Source organism: Oryzias melastigma, linkage group LG5 (assembly GCF_002922805.2).
Source record: "Oryzias melastigma strain HK-1 linkage group LG5, ASM292280v2, whole genome shotgun sequence".
NCBI lineage: Eukaryota > Metazoa > Chordata > Actinopteri > Beloniformes > Adrianichthyidae > Oryzias > Oryzias melastigma.
In genome coordinates, this window is record NC_050516.1 from 17,558,545 (window position 1) to 17,580,787 (window position 22,243).

The following is a 22,243-nucleotide window of genomic DNA, read 5'->3' on the forward strand; positions in this document are numbered from 1 at the left end:
GGTATTTTATGCTATATCTGACAGTTAAAATTAAGGTTTCCTAACATAAACCAAAATTAATCTATAATTGATAGATAAATAAAAACGCAACGTCCCTTTATTTCTGTTTTATGGCACAATTTTAAAGAAGGTTTTCTAATGTACTAATAAAATAAAAAATAAATAAATAAATAACAGGCGCCAAAGACTTCCATTTTTTCTCGATGTGAGCTCGTGCCTGTCGCCATGGCAACCCACCGTATCCAAGCCCGCTCGTGTCTTTCCGGATGCAGTCGGCGCCAGAGGAGAAAGTGTTTACTCGCGGCAGACACATCAGTCGGCTCTCCTGCTTGCGGTTGGAGGTTGTCCACATCCATTTCCACGGAAAACATAATCATCATCATAGTGCCTGCTCGCTGACATGGACACCGCTAACCAGGTGAACGAAAGAAAAAGTCTTACCGATTTTTTTTTTATTGGTCTTTCCTACAGATGCGCTTTGAAGCTCAATTGATAAACGTGTCATTAATTGGCAGCTGCTCGATATTTGTTTAACGCTCCTCTTTGTCTGCTCCCTCGCAGCTCGCATCTGTGGGGACGTTTCAGGTGCTGAAGCTGCCTCTGGCATTTATCCGTGTTTTGGAATGGGTGAGTTGGAGCTAAACTCGTGTGTATAAACTTATTTATTTGTATTTTGTACGCCAGAGATAATTACACCTAGGAAAGGTAGGGTTTTATCCCTGAAGCTGATTGGGTTGGCATCAATGTTGGATTTGGATGATAGAAATATGCACGTTAAGATTTTTTTATGGTGATAATAGTACTTTACACATGGAAATTATTGGATTTATTGCATTTAGGGGAAAAATGATGAATACAAAAAGAAATGTGAAAAATAAGCCGTATTTTTTTAAACCCTTAATGAAATGGAGGAGAAAAAAAAGGATTATCAGTAGCCTAATAACTGGGCGCTCTTGTTCTGACTGAATCAAAGCTTCACCTCCTCCTCTCGGTCTGGTTTGGGTTGCAGCCTTGTGTGTTTTATCCATTGAAGAAAAGCCTGGAGCCAGAAAAGATAACTGAATTTCTTTGATGTGAGTTTAGAGAAAATACTGTAGCCCTGAGGCATTCAGCTTTTGCAGGGATGGCATGGGGGTTTCTCTCAGTGAATCCCATCAATTTAAACTAAAAATGTGAAGAGACTCCTATGGGTACAAAGCTACAATTCTTTGGGGTTTTTGTCGGAGACAATGCAATAAAGTGTAAAAACACACAAGGTGATTTCCAAGAATGGCTTCCAATTTGGCTCTCTGCGTGTGCCGGATTTATCAGGATGTTTGTGAAGGAGAGCAGATCATAAAGATAGCACTATGAAAAAGCTCACTAGTGTACCTTCCGTCTGTGAGGGAGGTGGTGGTGGGGTTGATTATGTGAGCATCGCTCCATTTTAACCCACACGTTCTTACACTTGTTTACATTCATGCTACTGTTCAGTGACCTTCTGCTGGCAGTACTGTATGTCTTTAAGACGTTCCCTTTGATTCCTGTTGCTTTACAAATCTGTGAATAAAAAGTTGACAGTAAATAAGATTTATTGTAACCATGCAAATTATGAATGCCTATATACACAAATTGTGCGCATTGATAATTTATTTATTTATTTTTGGCTTTTAATTAGGAGTGTAGCGATGCATTTTAACAATGATTTGATTTATTTTATAATTAGTAGTTGACGATACGATTCATGGTCAATATTGGTTCATTTTGAACGATCCGATTCACTGACCTAAAATTGATCTTTAGCCTTAAATTCATGGACAGTGAAAGTTCAGTTTTCCAGATGTCTTGTATTTCTTTTAAGAGAAGTGTAAATTAAATTATGTGTACAAACATACATGTTGGTTCTTAAAGGGAACAATCAACATTGTCTGATTTCCACAACAACATATTTTTCCGTATAAGAACAAAAAAAGTGCAAAACAAAAAGACTCCATTAAATAATTAATTAAATATTGCCATGTCAGCATTTTAAATCGATACAAGTATCGCCAAACAAAATATCGCGATATATTCCAGAATTGATTTTTTTCCCTCCACTCCTACTTATTAGTACTCAGTCTGTATCAGCGTGTGTTGGGCTCCTGCATCACTTCACCTGCAAATATCTTGTGTGACAGCTCTATAACGCCTAAAATTGGAGGGTTCAAAAGGTCAAAGTTGAAACCTGGTTTTTAGGTAAGACATCAGTGGATCCAGCAGTAACAGTGAGTCTCTGCAAATACGAAAAAAAAAAAAAATGCTCGTGTGCATCCCTGCTCTTGGCCTGTTTGGCAAGCTTTCAGCGGCTGGCATCTTTAGATCCAAACAGCTGTAAGGTTCCCTCCTCTCCACTGTGGGCCAACTCATGCAGAAGCTGTCCTTTGAGATGTGCCCAAACTCTTCACTGTTTTTGTCATCGTGCTCATGCGTGCAAGTTGGAGAAAGGGGGGGAAATGTACAGTTGCTTGAGCACATGATGTAAATGATCAAAGTGCCGTTTTAAAGGCAGTCTGAGTCCTTGTGACTCATCAGCTTGAACCTGAGCCTCCATCATGAGAGTAATTTACCAGTAATAGCCCTCCTTTTACCCAATACTCACTTTTGACCTACTTTCCAAGATATTATTCTCAGCACCTCATTATACACTCATCTCTATCTTTTTTTCTGAGTCTGAGCTGTTTGTGTTCTTTTAATTGTCTTGTTTGCTGATTAAAGTCTATGAAGTTTGCAGCTTTAAATTATGTTTCACCCACAAGATCACAGATCAAGGGCTTGAGGGGACAGAGACTTCAGACACCCAGTTGATTGATTTTTATGTTTTTTTATTGAATATAAATAAAACTAGATTTAAAGAGGTTGGGACCAAGATTGAAATCAGTAGAACTAAGCAGGGCTCAACTTATCTCATCACTAAGAAAAGAAGGAAAACTTAAATCTCCATGAGTTCTTAACAAAAATTATCCAAAATTACTACAGCTTTTTTCATCAACCAACTTAGATACACTGTGTGGAATGTACTGGGTACTAGGTCTTACCTGTCAAATAACACTGAAATAAATGTAAAAAACTGTTTCCAACTGGTTTTATAAATGAGGAGCTTTTATTAAATCTTTTGATCTAATGTAAAAGTGTTCCCACTGGTCTTTTGATTAAGATTTTGTTGGTTTTGGCCAAAAAAAAAACTTCTGTTATTTTGGACAAAGTTTCTGCAAAGTTGCAGGAGTTCATAAAAAAATTCACCTCCAAATTGGGGGCGGGACCATTGGCTTCATGTAAGCCTGCCCACACTTCCCATCACCCCTCTGTTTACATTCTATCCCGCTAGCTTACAGCCCCTCACACCCCAACCTAACATTTAGCGGTGCAACAAAAATGGCAAGCAACATTGGAGCTATCCAGTTGTACAGTTTTGAACCAGATTCAAGCTCAGACGAGGAAAATGAAGATGCTCATGGATCTATTTTTCCTCAAGTGGAAGTATCATAATGGAGCGGAGCAGGAAGCTCGAGTTCAGCACCTAGATCACAAGCTTTTTCAAATAGCAGTTTTTTCATCTGCTCCTGATTCACAACTATTTGAATGACAAAATGCTCAGAAATGCTATTTTTATCTCAATTTTATTCATATACATTATGTCCTTCATCATGAGGAAAATGTGTCAAGAACATGTTAAGAACACCAAAATCATCATTGGAGTGGATCTCTAAAGGGATCATTAGATAAACTGCTTGCCTTTCAAATGCCCAAACCACATTTAATCAAACTATTTTAAATTAAGAAAAACAAGTTTCCATAGTAGACATTGGTAAATTTGAATTCTGACATTAAATATTTGAGAAATAACCTTAATTGTTTTTTTTAAAAATCAATGCATTTTTTATTTTTTTTTATTAATTTAATACTGGAAAGAGAATATGAAGCCTGCAATGGTGCTGCTCAATTGTCAGGGGTTTTCTTTGCCTTTGAAATGCTTTGCTGAAATGAGAGACCGATCAAGAACACAGAAAAGACAGAAAGTTACACAGATTTCAAGTTTTATGCTCTTCACAGTGAAAAAGCTGCATCTGTGACTCGGTGTTGGCCATCTCTTGTTGTAGCACCCCCACCTGTCTGATGTGCAGAGGTCCTCTTAACCTCATACAATGGCCTTTTAGTTGTGTCACTCTTGTGTGTTTGTGTGAATGCTTTCCAATGTTAAAAACCTTCTGGTGACATTAAAATTTCTCTGCCGGTGTTTAGCAATATTTTTATTTGCCACCTCTTGAATTAGTATGTCCTCTGACGTCAGGTCAAACTTAATTTTGCGGTTCTGATTCTCTTGCACTCATTCTATAGGTGTAGCACACTCTGAATCCTCTTTTGAAGCCTGCTGTTTGTGCTTGTTATCAGTTGTGCAATTTGTTATTTGATTCCTGTAACGCAAACAGCATGTGTGTGCATGCACTTTTGACACTTATTTTTGGCCCTTTTTACTGGCAATGTATTAATATTCAGAGCCTAATCATCAAAATAAATTCCTTTGGTCAGTATTGGAACATAGTTAAAACTAAATAACTGTCATTCTCAACAACAAGATCAGCTTCAATTTCTCTAATTGACTTTGAATGAAGCTTCATTCATCCATCATTCTGTCTACTTCTGCTTCAATTAAAACCTTTTTTTAGAGGTCATGCTTTGTGTCGTTCCTTCCCAGACTTATCACTTTGATGATCTGTCACAGTGCAGGCCTTGACAGATTGTTCTACAAAGCTCTTAGTGTGAGCGCAGACAGATGCACAAACACCCCAATGGAAAATAAGTGAAAGAAAGCTGGAGAGAGACCGGGGGACAGCTGTTGACAGATATCGCAAGAGACTTGACAGGCCCAAAGATCTGTTATTCACCACTGGAATAGCACAGTTTCTTTTGATGGGGTGACATGGGGCTATTGACATAAAAAAAATAAAAGGGAAAAGGAGACAGCCTGTGGTCTCTATTTACACATACTGTACATGTCATTAGGATTATGGGGAAATAGGCTTATTTATGAAAAAAATGGATTTCAGATTAAGTAGGTTCTGATATAATGCAATTTGAAAGGAGTCAGGTGAAAGTGTGCCAAATTAGTGTCTGTCAGCTAATAATCATCATTAGCTGTCTAAAATGTACTGTTCAACTTGACTTTTTTCCCTTTTTTTAAGAAAAAGGCCAATTTTGGCTACTTTTTGCTTGATCTGCTGAGCAACTTTAAGCAATAGTACTGAATACGGTTATGTGTTTTATGTGTCACTGCAGTCTAACAACACGCAAAAACTCAGTTTGATACATTTCTATTTGAAAAAACCTTTACTTGGTTATGAAAGAAAAGCTTTTACATTACCAGGGATTTAAACTGAACAGAGGTGAAAAAAATGTCATCCCTTCCATTATAAATAATCAAAACCAACAGAAAATACTTTCCTTTACTTGAAAAATGTACTCGATGAACCAATATTGTATTTTCCAAACATTTTTTCAAGCTATGAAAAAAAAGGTTCACTTATGTTTTTGCTTTTGTGTTTTTGCTTTCATTTTGTCCATATTTGACTCATACAGAACCAGTTGTGCTAACTTTCAACATCATTGACCCTTTAACACCGGAGCTCCGGTGTTTATGTTCTTTGATTCACTGTAGTCTTTTAATTGTTCAGCAGATCCTGTTGGAATTACGTTGATCGTTTTAACAGTTGAAAAGTTACAGTACATTAAAGATTTTGTGGGGTTTCTTTGTGAATAAGCGTCACCAGCGACGCTTCAGGTGTTAAAGGGTTAAAGTTTTGGAGAACCGACTTAGAAGCATAAAAGCGTATCAGGACCCATTGCTGCATGCTGTTTTAGAAAGCCTTCTCTCATCTGGACTAAGTGTGTGTGGGTCATGTGACGTTGAAGACTCTATGACTCTAAAGGAGTGTGTAGTGGCTCAGATGGGCATGCATGTTGCTCATGAGAAAACTTCTCTTTCTCTGGTTCTTGTTGTCTGTTTGCTTCTGTGGAATAGTGCATAAATCAGACCATACCGGAGCTCAGTCTGATTATAAACGGACTGAGACCCCCTCAAAAGAGGTCTGAGGGCACTTCATGGGCTCCAGACCCATGGATGTGTTCTGGAACGAACTCTGGTTCTCTTTAAGCTAATCAAATGTGTCCAGTCTGAATACACCCTAAGTGTCCAGTTTTCAATTCTTCGTTGTCAGGTCACCTATCTGTCACCTATTGTTTCTCCATGGGTTTTTTATGTTTAAAGGGTAACCAGACAGGACAGTTGGAGGTTTTTTTTTTTTTTTAATGTTTGAAGTTTAGTGTCTCATGTTCTATGTGGAATTTGCCTGCTCGTTTTGGAAAATATTTGTAAAAATAATCAGATAAATGTAATATTTGCAATTGTTTTGTAGCCCAAATTTGATTTATTTCGTTTACCTGTCTTTCATATTCTATTTTCCTTTAATAATAACAGTGACAGCAGTAAAAATGTGTTTAAAGGAGTTGAGATCGCAGTACTGAGTCAGAGAAACAGCACTAAATAAAAAAGACTGTCAGTGTTCTGATAAGAATTCCAAATCTAATGCCAAGCACTGTGCACTAGGGGTGTAAGAAATATTGAGACTTATTTAATCTCATAATAAAACACTCCTTGCTATATGTGGTCATGATGAAAGGTTAAACATGAGTAGTTGTTATCTACTGTTTTGTGTTGTTACCTCATACATTACAGACGTCTAAAATAGACTTGCTGAGGATGTGCATGTTAGTAGCTGCTGAGTTCCTGGATGTGACGTGGCCTTTCCTGCCGCATTAGTTTTGAGCCGGACCTCTGTTTCCCTTAAGATGGTGGTACGCAGGTTTTTGTCTTAGAGCGGAAAAAGATTGACCTTTCCTGCGTTTTTTTGTGCACTGTCTGTTCATGTAAGTCGTCACACATGCACACAGCTCACAGATGAGTACAGGTGTTAGGACAGTTCATGCATAGGCAAGAGCTTGAAAAAAACGGAAGTGTCATGAGACATCTTCACATTAACACACAATATTTTATTAATTTTTTAGGCATCAAAACAAAAGTGTCTTTGAAAATGCACAATAGTCACTAACTCTTTGAGTATTTCTGATCATTTTTGCCTTCCACTTAGGACATTGTGTTAAGAATAGAAGGAAATTAGAATTGTAAATGTTTTTACATTTACAATTATGCAAGGATAATGCATAAACAAGACAACCAACAGAGGTTTATATCCATACAAAGCCTTATCAATCAGAGAATAATATAAAATTAAATTGGAAAATGCTCATCCTTTTAAGTAATTAAGTCAATTATTGTTCTTACTTGTAAATAAGCATTTTTTTCTTTTGTATATAGAATATGACACAGTGAAACTCCTAACTATTAAGATTGTCACAATTTACCTAAATTATCATCATCTAGTTCCTAACTTCTGATCAGATATGTTTACTTTACCAACACAGATTCAGGTCAATAAATTCCCCCTATGTCATTTCTTTTATTTAACAAAAAGCAGTGTTTTAATTATGATTTTAACATGTTTTAACCAAAATCCCACAACCTACATGTCCTAAAAAGCAATTTTTCATGTTGATCTGAAGCCTCTGTTTCCAAAATCTCCTCTGAGGGGGCGTGGCTTTTGGAGCTGATCCCCCCTGTCTGATTATGATATCTCTGTGTCTCGCTAGCATAAATCTTCACCGCTGCTACAAAAAAATGTCAAGCAACATGGGTAGTGTCCAGCCGTATCGTTTTGATCCGGATGTCAGCTTAGACAAGGAAGTGAAGATCTTCATGGACCGAATTCCCCCTAAAAGTCTGATTCTTTCTCCTTCCAGATCACCAAATACTCTTTTAGCTAATTATTGAATGTTTTTAGACGTTTCTGTGACCAATAAATGGAATCCTTTGGTTTCTCAAAGCTGAATCCCAGGGAAAATAATGAAGGCCAACATCAAAATGGTCTTTCATAGATTTACAATCCTTTACAACTGCAATCAAAAGAGCCGCCGTTTGCATTTCCGTGGTCACATCAAGAAGGTTCATGGAGTCTCCCTACCATAAGTATTGTATGAAACTCACACAAAAAAAATCCAGTGATGCTGATTTGACCATGGAAATGCAAACGGCGGCTCATTTGACAGCAGCCAATGGGAAGATGCCATCTTTTCTTCTCCGGCACCTGAGCTGCACACACCAGCCGGGCCAGATGAGGGGTTTAGCGCATGTGCAACAGAGCTCTCGTGACGTAAAGAAAGTTGATTAATTCAAACAAAATCCTTTGCTACAGTTTGATTATAGCTATAAGGAGAAATACTCGGAAATGAAAAAAATATTTCTTATTACATTTGTTCTCTTTTGTAAGAAAAATACCACACATACATGTTAAACACAAAAAAAACAGGATTTTCATCAGAGGGGGACTTTAAAGAATCCTAAAGTATAATGAGTCACAAAACAAGGATGAAGTACATAGTGATTATGTAAATAGACATTACATGAATTAAAAAGTCATCATAATATATGCAGATCAATGTTAAAAAATACGCGTGGATTATTTGTCATTAGAAAAAACATTAATTTAAGTTCAATAATACTGTAATACCAGATATGAAAACACTTTGTACTATTAGTAGTCTCTTTGTAACATTACAGAGCCTGTGTTACGGTGAAAACAGAATATTTTTCAAAATTACACTCATGCAAATTTCTTAGTAAAATTCTATAAAAAATGCTTAAGCTAACGGTAGCTCACAAAACACCTGCTTGTACTGTAATAGTAATTTAGTGCCTTCTGATGTATCTTAAGCTTCAGCTCATGTTTATTACTTTTTCCACCTCCATGCTTCTCTTTTGTATCCACTCAGGATTCAGTCACGGGTCTGGTTATTTTTCCTGTCATTTACTTGGCTACAGAATTACTAAATATGCACAGAAACACGCAGGGCATGGAGAAAGGGCACTGTTATAAAAATAAATGGAAATTCTCTTGTGGTCAGTCATGCTTACAGCTGTGTTGAACATGGAGATGCAGGGGGAGATGAATCTGAGCTACACTCTGCATTAGCTATGTGTAAATCAGATCAAATCAAACTTTATTTATGAAGCACTTGTCATACAGAAGTAGCACAAAGTGCTTTACATAACAAATACATTTTTAACCTTAAAAGCAAAAACACACACAATGCCCACAATTCCCCAATGAAACATAATAAGATACAAAGTAGAAATCTGGCTCATTGTGAAGTGGGGAAGCTTCTGCCTGCTTCATTTCAAGCTAGTTTTGTATTATTTTTACACTATTGTTGCTGTAGCTATTTTTATTTTTACAGTATACATGCTCCTATAGTAGTTCAAAAGCAGATGTGATGTTTTTAAGTGTTTAGCATTCTGTGGGATATCACATGGTAGTCAATGGCTTTCACCCTCACTGTGATAATAATAAGCATTAAATAAAGATTGGATATCTTTGGCAGCTACGATAGTAGTTTTGAAGGAGGCCAAAGCAACTTAGAAGCACTCTGGGACAAGAATGTTTTGCTGTCAACCATAATGTTTGATAGAATTTGAGGGGACTTCATCTGTTGACTTATTTGGACCACCTTGGGACAGTTTCTGCTGCACTAGCAGGATTTGGCCCTCATCTCTGAGTGTTCATGTTGGACCTTTTGAAGTCGGTCATTGCAGTTGAAGAGGTCCTGGCTGGGGTCTCCTTTGGATTTTGTTTCAGAAACCATGAGACCGCTTTCAAGAGTGGCTACTTGGCTGTTATTTTGCTCTCTTCTTTTTTACTGTGTGTGGATGTGACTATCTGATGTGAAATTGCTCATGTTGGCACGCTGGCCAGTTACAGCAGTGAGGCGGCGTTTATTTGTCCATGTGTGCTTGTGTTTGTGTGTTGGGGGAGGGCCTTATGCCTGAGTGGAGACGATGAGATATTTTTACTCTGTGTGCACAAACATTAATGCTGCACACTCACATGCAGCCTGTGAATTGCTCCAACATGCTTGTGTAGCGTAGTGCTAATCCAAATTCACATGCATGCTAACAAACAAATATTACATAATTGGTAATATTAAATGTACAGAGAAATTTTAAAAAGTTGTCCATCTTCTTCAAGAAAAAAAAAAAAATTACTTTACTGTCACACTCCTTTCACCCATTCACACACACACCCACACAAAGATCTGCCATGCACTGCCGCTAACCAGGTCACTGCAGCGATGTGGGATTCAGTGTCTTGCCCAAGGGCACATCAACACACATGAGCAGCCAAAGCAGGAACCAAACCGAACCTGCAACGAGAGGTTGTCCCGCCCATCCCGGCGCCACGACCGTCTCTGCCCTGTTCTCAGATAGTTAACTTCTAATTATCTCTTCCATTCATGTTTGTTCAGAACCACCTAGTGAAGGTTTTTGGGACATGTGGAAGGGAGGAGGAAAATATATCAGTTTATTTTAGTGTATAAAAAACATTCATAGCAGAGCAGTTTTTTCAAAAAACCATATTCAGTTTGATCTACAGTTCAAGTTGCTGAGTGTATTACAAATGTCTAAGACCTGAAGTGTGTGAATGTCTGTGTAAATTGTGACTGTAAACCGCTTTGGGCTTTCATGGAAGCCTTGTATAAGTATACGCCATTGACCATTCTGAACCAGAGAAGTCCAAAAGTTTTGCAAAGAGGGACAAATTTAGTGGGGTGGAATTGTTCAAGGGTCAACCATTCAGCCTGCAATATGACATTTAAATAAACAGTTAAATTAATATTTTAATGCAATGGCATACAGCTCATTTCTACCCATAGAGCAAACACATCTAAATATGTTTTTACATAAATCACTTTCACTTGTTTGCACCGTTCAGTCCCAGTTATCTTATCATAGATAGCATAGATATCTCGTCTAGTATTGCCTCTTCATGATGAACATGATTAATTAAGCCAACTACAATCAAGATATTGTACATGCGGTTTTTGGGAAGTGCTGGGGGCTGCATATTATTGATTACATGAAAGGAGCCTGCAGGTCGGAGTTTATTTTACCTCATTTGGCCCAGAGGCCAGACTTTGGACATGCCTGCCCTAAACTTATATTATTTCTTTTTAACACCGTCATCTATTTGCAGCCTCTCTCTGAAGTATTTCTGCTCTTTCTTAAAGAGTTCAGATAACTGTGATTTGAACTGAAGTTTAATACCTTGGTTGCTTCTGTACTACTGGATGTTTCAGATTTTATATATTTTTTATTCTTTTGAGAGGGATTTCTCATTCTGAGAAAGCCACTTGAGATTGAACCAAAGGCTTCTGACTCAAATAGATGAGGTGGGCATCTGAGAAAGTTCTTGAAAATGTCAAGTGCAGCTTATCAATTTCAGCTCGACTTGATCTTCACCTCCCCACTTGGTTCTCCCTCTGTCAGTTCAGCTTCTCATCACCTTCCTGTAACACATGATTTTCTTTTGTTTTACATCCAAATATTCTTCTTTTACCCAGGCTTCTTGGTAGTTTTCTTCTTTGTGATCTTCTCCCTGCTGTGTCTTTTTTTGCAGCAGGCATTTTCGCATGTGCATCCCTGTGCTGTATATAAATGGGAGCCAAGCACATTAATGTTGGGTAGATCGCTGGTGGTCAAGCCTGAAGGCAAGCCGATGGATCGTTTTCATAATCCTCAGCCAGCCTCCGCTCTTCCTCGCAGCTCACTCCTCAGAAAGAATGCACATCCGCTTCATCGGATCTGCAGATATTATTGTGGTTTGTCTTGTCATCATTTTAGAAAATATCCCAGAAGTCTCTTAAAGACAGACTTCAGTGAAATTAATGTTTTTGGACATATTTATGTGACATTAAGCCTAAATTTGCGTTTCTGAGTAATTTTGTATTCAAATAATTGTAAATCAGGCAAAAAAAAATGCTTGTACTGGTGGAGTTGCTGCTGTACGGCTAAATAGCTTCAATATTGCCCACCGTTTTTGTTGCACCGCCAATGTTAGTTTGGGGTTGTGAAGGGCTGTAAGGGAGAGTATAAACAAAGAGATGATGGGGAGTGAGGGTCTTCAACACCCACGACACTGAATTTATAATGAACTACTGCCAATACTGTTTTAGAAAAGGAAACAGGCTAAAATCAACACAATCATACTTAAAAGACCTCTGGAAACAATTTTACAATAGATACAGACTTCAATATCGAAACCTGATTTTCAAAGTAGGACTGCTTGTTTTGACGCCATGTAGGTCAGTTGGGATCAAGGCGTACTGAGGTTCTTCCTAGTTTTGTTTACACTGCAGACGGGTTTCATTCCTGCGCTCTGGCTTTTTTTTCTCATCTCTTCTGTATTTGCCCCCTCCTTTTGCTTCCCCTCTCTTTCTCTCCCCTCTCTATCTCTTGTTCCCTGAGGAGCCCAGCTGGAAGAGGCAGATAAACACACAGGGGCACGAGGCTTAGCATCCTCCCTCTTTCCACAATGCCACGCTCTCCTGTTCAAAGGCCCCTGCTTGAAATGAGAGGGGCTAAACCCGAGCTGAAAATCACAGGCAGCTGCAGGAGGGGGCATGCAAACATAAAGAGAGAAAGAGATGTTTATCAGTTTCTGTTTCTGATAATTAGGATGAAGGATCTATTGTGCCAGGCTTTTGGACACATTTGGTTTGTTCAAGTAAGACGATATTCACAACAATTTTCAATTGGTTTGGTTTAAAACATTGAATTACATCTAAAAAAAAAAGAATTCTTCAATGTTTGGAATTTGTCAGCTGTTCACATTGTGAGTCAGAATATTTGTGTAAACTGTCAAGCTACGTTCACACTGGGCATGTGATGCAGGTCCTTGAAGGTGCATTTTGCACTGGACTGCCGCCACCCAATACGAGCACATCTTCACCACCTACAGTTGGAAGAGGCTTGTGAAATGTCAAATCTGGCAAACATCACAAATCTTCCTCCAGGCTATTTCTTCCACAGCTCTTTTCCGATATATTAAAGAGTTGGCATCATATAATTATCTTGGAACAAACTCCAACTATTAAATTCTCACATTTCAAATGGTGAGAACTTCCATGAATTAAAAGGAACCCCATCCTTACGTCACTACCAAATCCCAGTGAACGCACGCTGGCGAGGGAAGTGTGAGCATAGCATTACAAGCAGCAGGACTGCATTACTGATTTATTGACTTTTGTTTCTCTGTTATTGGGGTACTTAAGTTCCTGGCCATGGTTGAAGTTGAGTTGAATGTGTTTCTAATGTTTATAATTGGAGGAATAACCCCTCAGCAAGGGTTGTGTGTTTAGCTCATTTTTCTTTATCACATTATCTGAGACTTTCACTAAAATCTGTCCTCTAAAACAAGGAATGGAACTAAAGCTATTGCATTTAATTTAATTATTGATGATTATTGTCGAGTTATAAGTATTTGATTTCTTATTAAATCTGGGCATCAATAAAAAAATAAGTGTGTTAAATTATAATCCTCGTCCTGTGGACTACAGAGAATAGAAATGACACTAATTGAACTTAAATTCAGATAGTTCAGGTTTGATCTGGATGGAGAGAACACTAGTTTCTCAGTTTTCCCTTGACATAAGGCGTGTATATTGGCAAGAGTCTGGTGATTCGATTCGTATCGCGATATGATCTGTATCGCGATACATGTCTCATGATACGATATTTATCGCAATATATCCCAAGAACGAGTTTTCACTTTTTGAGCCCACTAAGAAGCACCGCTATGTGGGATTTTACTTAATACTGGCAGGAATGTGACACAAAGGTTCAGTTTGGTTCCTATTCTAAGTAAAAACTAAGTAGTACATGTAAAGCTAGACGCTGAACTACTTTTGCACATAAGTAATTAATTAAATATCGTCTTGTCAGCATTTTAAACCAATAGAAATACTATCAAATGAAATATCACAATATATCGCCAAATGTATTTGTCCCTACTCCCCTACTTAAAAAGAGAATGACGTGAAAAGGACAGTAAAGAAACAGAAAGCCCTCATGTCTGGAATATGGCCCACAACTTGATACTGGTCCAGATTTCCAGGATGAGTGCAGATGGTCCACTTCTTAGTGGTCAGAAAGTGCCCTCCAGAGTCTGAGGTGTTTTCCGACTGAGATGAATATCCTGCCCAGCTGCTGGCAAGCTGCATGTGCAGCTGCCTGCAATATGTGAGAGGGGAGGTTCATGCTAACCAGGCGTCAGCCCTGATTATGGTGATTACGACTGTGAGATCTCTTGAGGCTGTGGGAGGGTTATCTGGTCAACTGGGCCAAATCTGCATAGTGAGGGAACAAGAAGGAAGGACTTTAGTTGCTTGTTGATGCTTGGTATTACAGAACTGTGAGAGCATCCTTATGTTTCTGTGCTCCCACAAGACTCCTACGGAGTTTAACGCCAGGGGACAAAGAAAATTCCAGATTGTGTTTCACTTTTGGTTTTAGCACACTCTCATACCTTCAAACATACAATAAAAGGATGCAACCGTTTTATGGGTTGGATGCTTTAACATCTTTGTAGGAATTGAGAAAATTGAGCTTCTTGAGTCTCTTCTAAGTTAACAAACTCCTAGATAGTCAGTTGTCTCAGGCATTCATTGGGTAAATATTAATGCACCTAGAAATTACATGTATGTTTTTGTGTGTTTTTGTACAACAAATAATAATATTTACTTTTGTGATCTGAAAAAAATGAAGTCCTAAACTTGATTTTTTTAGGCAAGTGTTTTACAAAGTTTGAAAAATAAAAAAGGTTTGTTTTTTCAGAGGGAATGAATTATTTCATACGTTGTTTTGTCAGACATTAACTACACTGCACATTTATTGTCAGACTAGTTTCTGCAGAAAGTTTTTGGGCCCACAAGTTATCCAAATTGTTCAATTTGTTTCTGCCTCTTAAAACATTTTTGGGTTTACTGGGTAATAATTTAACTCCTGCTTGTTTGATCCACTGTTTGTCAGACTGAACGCTCTCTTTTGTGTCAGAGGAAGAAATTCTGTGTAATGGTAGGAAGCAGTTTTGTGTTTCTGGAGCAGGGGTCTGTAACCTGAGGCTCTGGAGCCTCATGGGACTCTTTTACCCCTCAATCAGGCTCCCTGATGAAAGAAAAATAAAGTTTTGAATTTAAAGAAGTTAAGTTTTTTTTTTTTTAAGTAAAATAACTCAAACTTTATTATGTTGGATTTATGATTTTTTGGCAGATATACACCAAAAACTCAAAGATAAACTGTTCTTTTCTTTTTTTCCTTATCACTACCAAATTATATTATACTACATTGAGATAATCCTGGGTGACACAAGGTTTCTTTAATTTTAAAAGGAAATAATAATAATCTTTGTCAAAAGTTATAAACTGCTTAATGTTTCAAAAGATGTCTATTTTCTCTTTGTTTTATTTTTATTTTTCATTTATATTTATCATAATAGCAACAATAACATAAATACAAGTTAGTGTCTGAATTTTTTAAAGGATTTTAGGCTTTTAGGTTGTTGTCACTGAAAACCCAAACGGTCCTTTATGTGTTGAAGGTTGCAGACTTCTGGGCTAAAGTGGGTCCAAACACAACCTTAAACTTTATTAATGATCATTCTTTGCATTGAGGCTTGTGCTTTGCTGCCCCCTTGTGGCCAAGAATTGTGCAGCGTTGCATTATTTGTCTTTAAAAAATAGGAATACTTTTTAAAAGTGATTAAAACGCATGATTATGTGAGAAAATGTCAATCTTTGTAAAGACTTACCCATAAATATTGTAAGTATAATAATTTATGAAAATCGAGATATCATGTGTGTTTGCAATATTGTGAATTGAAAAGAATTGAATAATACGTTTTTTTGAAACAAAAATCTACCAGATGGTTTGACGTCCATGAAATAAGTACTCCCCCATTATAGTCTGATTTCTGTTCACCTCATTAGAGCCAGTGGGTCTGCTACCCCATTGGTCCTTGAGGCAGTTTTATTTCAGAAAAACTGTAGTTTGCAAAGTGTGGAAACATACAGCAGTGATTCACATCAATGGTACAGTCATTTGGATTTTCTTTTGTCCTTTTCTTCTGTCCCTCTGCAGCTCTTTTCCATCTTTGCTTTTGCGACATGCGGCGGCTACTCAGGACAGCTGCGTGTGAGTGTGGACTGCATGGAGAAGGCAAGCAGCAACCTGAGCATGGCCATTGACTTTGCTTATCCTTTTAGGTGAGTGTAGGTTTCTGTCTTTGTGGCAAACATGAAGTTAGCTGTTTGTGTTACAGACTATTACAAGGAAAAGAACATAATGCTCTTTTTTGATCTGATCGTGACCGAACTGAAACGATGGTTTGATAAAAACAAATTATCAATAGATACAAAACAAAATTTATATAGATTGGTGATTAAAAAAACAAATAAGAAGAGTTGATGAGATAAGATTCTAAGTTACTGTAAATAACAAAATAATAATAATAATAATAAAAAGTAGGAAAGCCCAAGTTAAAATGTTGCTAAAATATAAAGAAGTATAGTAATGTTAAATACTTTCTCAATTGATATATATTCAGTGCTAGTACTGCCTTACTGTAACTATAGTAATAAGATTTGGGGAAATAACTACAAATGTGCATGTATATTATAATTATGAGCCATAATAATCATTTATAAAGTAGGATTTTATGAACAAATCATCATCTTATTTTAAAATTATTACTACATTTTACAGTTGTAATAGAATATAATACAATGCAAATATGTTATAAAGCCAAAATAAACAAAAAAAACTGCTTCCACAGAAAATACAAAAACTATTTAAGGACAAAAAGAAATGATTTACCAAGAAAGAAAAAAAATCATCAAACAAAGAAAAAGTACCGGTATGTGCATTTATGTCGGTGGTGTGAGGTTGTGGAATAACGTGGAGAAAAGTATCAAAATGAGTAAATATTTTACACCAAAAAATAAATACAGAAACTAAAAATGTTGGAAGCATTTATATTAAAAAATGAAAAGTCTAAAAGGACAATGCATGAACAATCATGACTTTGTGATGTTGTTTTGGTATCTTGATGCTTTTTTCTTTGATTATCTTGGGTTTTTTTGTGAATAATTATTAAATATATAATGGGTAAAAATGTATCCATAAAATATTTTAAGATTTGGGGTGGAAATTAATTAGATTTTTCTAATACCCATTCCTTTTTTAAGCACTTTATCACTTTTTATTTATGTTTGAAAAAAGAGGACATCAAATCAAAATCATTCTTTCTTTATAAAAGACTGAGAAAAATCAATTGTGACTCACAGTAGATACTGTATATATTAGAGGGAAAAACTGAGATTGTTAGTGTATTGATTATTGTACGTGTATTTGGATAAAGTTAATGTTTTATTTGCAAGAAAAGCTTTCTTTGAGTCTGATGCTGCACCTCCCTGCATGTGTGCAGGTTATATCAGGTGTCTTTTGAAGCCCCCGTGTGTGAGGCCACGAGGAGGGAGCGCGTGTTCCTTACTGGAGACTACTCCTCATCTGCTGAGTTCTTCGTAACCATTTCCGTCTTTGCCTTCCTGTATTCCCTCATGGCCACCACCGTCTACGTCTTCTTTCTGAACAAGTACCGTGAGAACACTCGAGGGCCGTTCATTGTAAGTTTCATGCATTTTTTTTCTGCCTGGTAGAAATAAAATGATAGGACCTTGTCTTGAGTTTGTTCTAAGTCCTCTGTGTTTTCTCCGTCAGGACTTTATAGTGACTGTGGTGTTCTCCTTCATGTGGCTGGTCAGCTCCTCTGCTTGGGCCAAAGCTCTGTCTGATGTGAAAGTAGCCACTGACCCAGATGAGGTCCAGCTCCTCATCCCCGCCTGCAAGGACCCAACAAACAAGTGTGGCTCTCTCAATGGACCTCGCTGGTCTGGACTCAACACATCAGTGGTGAGTTAACAGGAGAGGGCACAGAGAGCATGGTCCCCATGGATGGGCAGCATATATTAACATAACATTTACAAATGCAAATAAGAAAACAGCCTTTTAGGATGATTTCAACCTTCAAATTAGGAGTGTAATGGATCACAAAACTCACGGTTCGGATCGTGTCATGGTTTTAGGGTCACGGTTCAGGTCATTTATTTGGATCAGTAAAAAGTTTTAAAAAAAACAAAAAAAAACAACAACACCTGCATGCATGTTGCTCCTCCCAAACAGGAAGTGATGTCAATGAAGAACACTGAAGCTATGTCCGAATTCCCCCCCACTCACCATACAGTGCACTATATAGTGTGTTCACCTTTTTCTGGTGCTGTCCAAATCTACTAAATCTACCAAAATCAAGTGCAAAAGAAATTTCCCAGAAGTCTTTGCGAAAAACTAGCATGCATTGATGCTCACTAGATTAGCTAACTTAGATCACAATGCATTGTGGTCAAACAATTTAGAACACAAAAAACATGTTTAAATGTCATTTTTGAATAAACTATCCACATTTTCACCATCAGAACACAGTGGAGTCATAAATAAACGTCGTGAAATGTTCTAATTGATTCGATTTTGACTTTGTGAAATCGATAACGTCATATCCGGCGTTTGGAAAAACGAAAGAAAAGTAGTGAGAATCGTGTCCGAATTACCTTTAAAATCCAGGGGACTATATTGTCCCGGACTATATAGTTTTTGAGTAGTTAGGGGTTAGAGAGGGATTTCGGACACAACCCATGGTTATATCCGAATTTCCTCCCTTTTAACTATAGTGCACTATGTAATGTGTTTGCCATTTTCTAGTGCTGTCCGAATCTAGTATTCCAAAATCAAGTGCCCTAGAAATTTCCCAGAAGTCTTTGCGGTAAACTGGCGTTCATCGATGGTCACCACATTAGTGAATATGGAACACAATGCATTACGGTCAGACAACTTTTGCGAAAAAAACATGTTTAATCATAATTTTAACAAACCGTCCACATTTTTATCATCAGAACATGGTGGAGTCTCAAATAGACAGTGTGAAATGTTCATTTAGATTTGATTTTCACTTCGTGAAATCGGTGACGTCATATTGAGCGTTTAGCAAAGAGAAAGTAGTGAGCGTCGTGTCCAAATTGTAGGGATTGGTTTTTTTAAGCTTTTAACTCAGCCTAATCAACTTTTACACATCTCGTTGTTCAATAACAATTGAGTCTTGATAGTTTTAGAAAAATGGAAGCGAGTACTTGATTGTATTGGAGTGATAGTTCCTAAAAGCTGTAATCTTCTGCTGATTGAACAAGACTATTAAAAAATATGACGTTCTCTGTCTTTTAGGTGTTCGGGTTCCTCAACTTTGTCCTTTGGGCTGGCAACATCTGGTTTGTCTTTAAGGAGACCACTTGGCACAAGGGGACTTCAAAGTTGGCAGCCGGAGCATCTGAGAAACAGGCCGGCACATTTACCCAGCAGCCCTACAACCACGGCAGCCTGGACCAGCCGTCCGAATACAGCCAGGTGGGGGGGCCCACCTCCTACTCCAATCAAATGTAGCTTTGTCCTTTCACAAGTGGCACTTCTACGTCTTCAACCCAAGGCATCAGTGAGTGATGGTAAAGCAGGACGGTACGGTTTGTCATCTGTGAGCAAAAAAAAGCAGTCGAGTACAGCCATTGTAGATAAAAGTATTGTGGGGTATTGTACAAAATGATTCGATGTAGTATTTTTCTCATTCTCATTAAAAGGTTGTGTTTGCTGATTGTTGTACTTTAGTGGTTGGAAACTCTCAGTGATGGTCATTGTGCTCGATAACTGCCATACACTGTTTCAATTTGGTGTCTCTTTCCAAGTGGTTTGCACTCCTGTGTTTGAGGGGAAAAGTTCTCTGTATAAGTCTTAAAGTGCATGACGTTTGTGTAATACTAAGCTTTCTGTCAAGTGAGGAAAAAAGTCTTATGTCTAAAAGTTTACAAAATAGACTCCAAACCACCTGCGAGTCGGAGCAGGATGAATTGGGGGCAGGAAATGGAAGTTTACATTAAAGCACAGCTCTGACAGCTCACTGGTAACTTATCAGGTATTACAGAACTTTTTAAATCTAACGGGAGATATTTTTAATAGTACTTTTTAAATTTGATATGTGCTGAAAAAAAATAATTTTGTTATTTTTTTTACTTAGATTTGTTTGTCTTTAAAGTGTGATAAAGAAAACCCAAAGCGATACCTGCATTCTATAAAGCACACTTTGCAAGGTTTGTGCTACAAAGAAACGTTTATATGCAACTGCTTTAGCATGCAGTTATTGTCTTTATGGTTTTATTTTTAGCAGAGTCACTATAAATTACTGTTGCTGTTCTTATGCTTTCTTTCAAATGCTCTAAATATCAGTAAATCCAAAGTCCAGAAGCTCCATCATAGCCCAGCAAAAAAGCATCACCAGAGTGTCAATAAAAAAAGTTACATGTGAGTTAACCTGTATGTAAGTGAAAGATTACAGTTTTAAGTTCTGTGCAGTCAGTGTGGGATCAGAGGGAACGTCTCAGTTACTGTCTGTGTACATAGTATGACTTTGTATTTTTGTCGTTTGACCTTCTGCGCATGCGGCTTGCATTAGTGTACTGAAGTAAACTGAACATTCCATGTGTTATGGTCTTATGTCCAGGACTGATGTTTTAAGTGTGGATGATGTTTTGCAGGACTTTAAGCTAATAAAGATACATAATTAATGAATGCTGACCTGTTGTCCTTGTTTTTCATAAACTTTGGTTGTTGTTTTAAAGATGATGGAAGATATATATAAAAAAATATGCTTAAAACTGCATTTCTGAGTATTTATATCTTGAAATTGTTGTAAATCAGGAGGAGAAAAAAATACTGTTTAAATAATGTGTTGTTGTGAGATAGAAACTACAATAGGTGGGCCAGGAGCTCCCAGCTCTGCTCCATTTTGATGCATCCACTTGTAGACGACTTGGTTTTCCACGTCTGTGCTGGTGACTGGCTCAAAGCTATACAGCTGGACAGATCCAATATTGTTTGACGTTTTTGTTGTACCACTAATGTTAGGTTGGGGTGTGAGGGGCTGTTAACTAGCAGGATGTAAACAAGTGATGATGGGAGATAATGGCAGGCTTATTCAATCTGGACCAATGGTTATGCCCACAATTCAGCCATTTAGAGGCGAAATTCTCACGAACTGCTGCCGCTTTGCAGTTTTTGTAATTTTTTTTTTTTTTTTTTTTGGCTATAAACTGCAGAATCAGAATTTAAAGACCACTGGGAACACTTTTACAATAGTTCAAAAGGTGATCACTGATGCTATAAATACTTTTTTTCAAATAGGATTAATAGGGGTGTGCATCTTTCCTTCACACATGATTCAATGTGCATCTAGATTCATGGTCCAGAAATCAATATTTAAAGGATTCAACTATCTTTGTGGCGATGTAATACAGTTATACAATTAGTAGCCAGAAAATAGCCAATTGTGCCCATAAGTTTGCAATTTGCGTGTATAAATGCTAACAAGTGCATACAAAATACTAGCTTGTGCACTCAAAATGATAATAAAATGCTAACTTGTGACTAAAATATAGATCTGCCCACAAGTTAGCATTTTATCTGTTAGCATTTTGTGCAAACAAAATACTAATTTATGTGAACAAAATGTTCAATTACAAGATGATAATTTGTGACCAGAAAACAGCCATTTGTGCCCAGAAGTTAGCAATTTGTGGGCATAAAATGCTAACAAGTACACACAAAATACTAACTTTTGCACACAAAATTACAATTAAATACCAATTGTAGCCAGAAAATGGCAATTTGTGCCCACAACCTTGCATTTTGTGAGCATAAAATGTTAACACAAAATTCTAAAACACTAAACACAGAACACTAATCTGTGTGCACACAAATACTAGCTTTTGCACTCAAAATAACAATAAAATGCAAATTTCTAACCAGAAATAGCTATTTGTACCCACAAGTTAGTATTATCGTTTTGTTTTGGAGGTTGTGTAGTTGTCATATGGTGGTGGGTGTGGCTTCATCCCCTCACAGCTGACGCAGGCGCGCGGCTTTACCAATAACGACACTGAACTCCACAGAAACTCGGGAAACAGAAACCCATCAGCTCCGTTTCCATTCGCACTTGTGTTGGACTGCAACTCGCTCCAGAGCTCTTCTGTTTCCGCGACCGAACTGTCACCATGAACTCCCTGAACGAGCAGTACGAGGAGAAGGTTCGTCCCTGCATCGACCTGATCGACTCTCTGCGCTCTCTGGGTGTGGAGA

The 22,243-nt window shown here is 37.5% G+C and overlaps 2 protein-coding genes across 2 annotated transcripts in view; both read left to right on the forward strand.

Annotated features, from left to right (window-relative positions):
* Window positions 1-275: 275 nt before the first annotated feature.
* On the forward strand, window positions 276-20,683 carry synpr (synaptoporin). The gene is made up of 6 exons (XM_024270423.2): window positions 276-418; window positions 562-627; window positions 16,097-16,221; window positions 17,442-17,640; window positions 17,735-17,926; window positions 19,286-20,683. Exons 1-6 carry the CDS (start codon window positions 401-403, stop codon window positions 19,499-19,501), a joined length of 816 nt encoding a protein of 271 aa, XP_024126191.1. The 5' UTR covers window positions 276-400; the 3' UTR covers window positions 19,502-20,683.
* A 1,336-nt stretch (window positions 20,684-22,019) lies between these two features.
* LOC112145282 (interferon-induced GTP-binding protein Mx) overlaps window positions 22,020-22,243 on the forward strand; it is a gene marked incomplete in the record, with an annotated part of 9,012 nt that continues 8,788 nt past the window's right edge. The window contains 1 exon segment of the mRNA XM_024270421.2: window positions 22,020-22,243. Within this exon segment, the coding sequence (XP_024126189.1) occupies window positions 22,159-22,243 (85 nt within the window).

Excerpts from the sequence above, each read along its gene's own strand:
- synpr (XM_024270423.2), top strand. Across the intron at positions 16,222-17,441 it reads GACTTTGCTTATCCTTTTAG|GTTATATCAGGTGTCTTTTG; the intron begins GTGAGTGTAGGT and ends GCATGTGTGCAG. Across the intron at positions 17,927-19,285 it reads CTGGACTCAACACATCAGTG|GTGTTCGGGTTCCTCAACTT; the intron begins GTGAGTTAACAG and ends TCTGTCTTTTAG.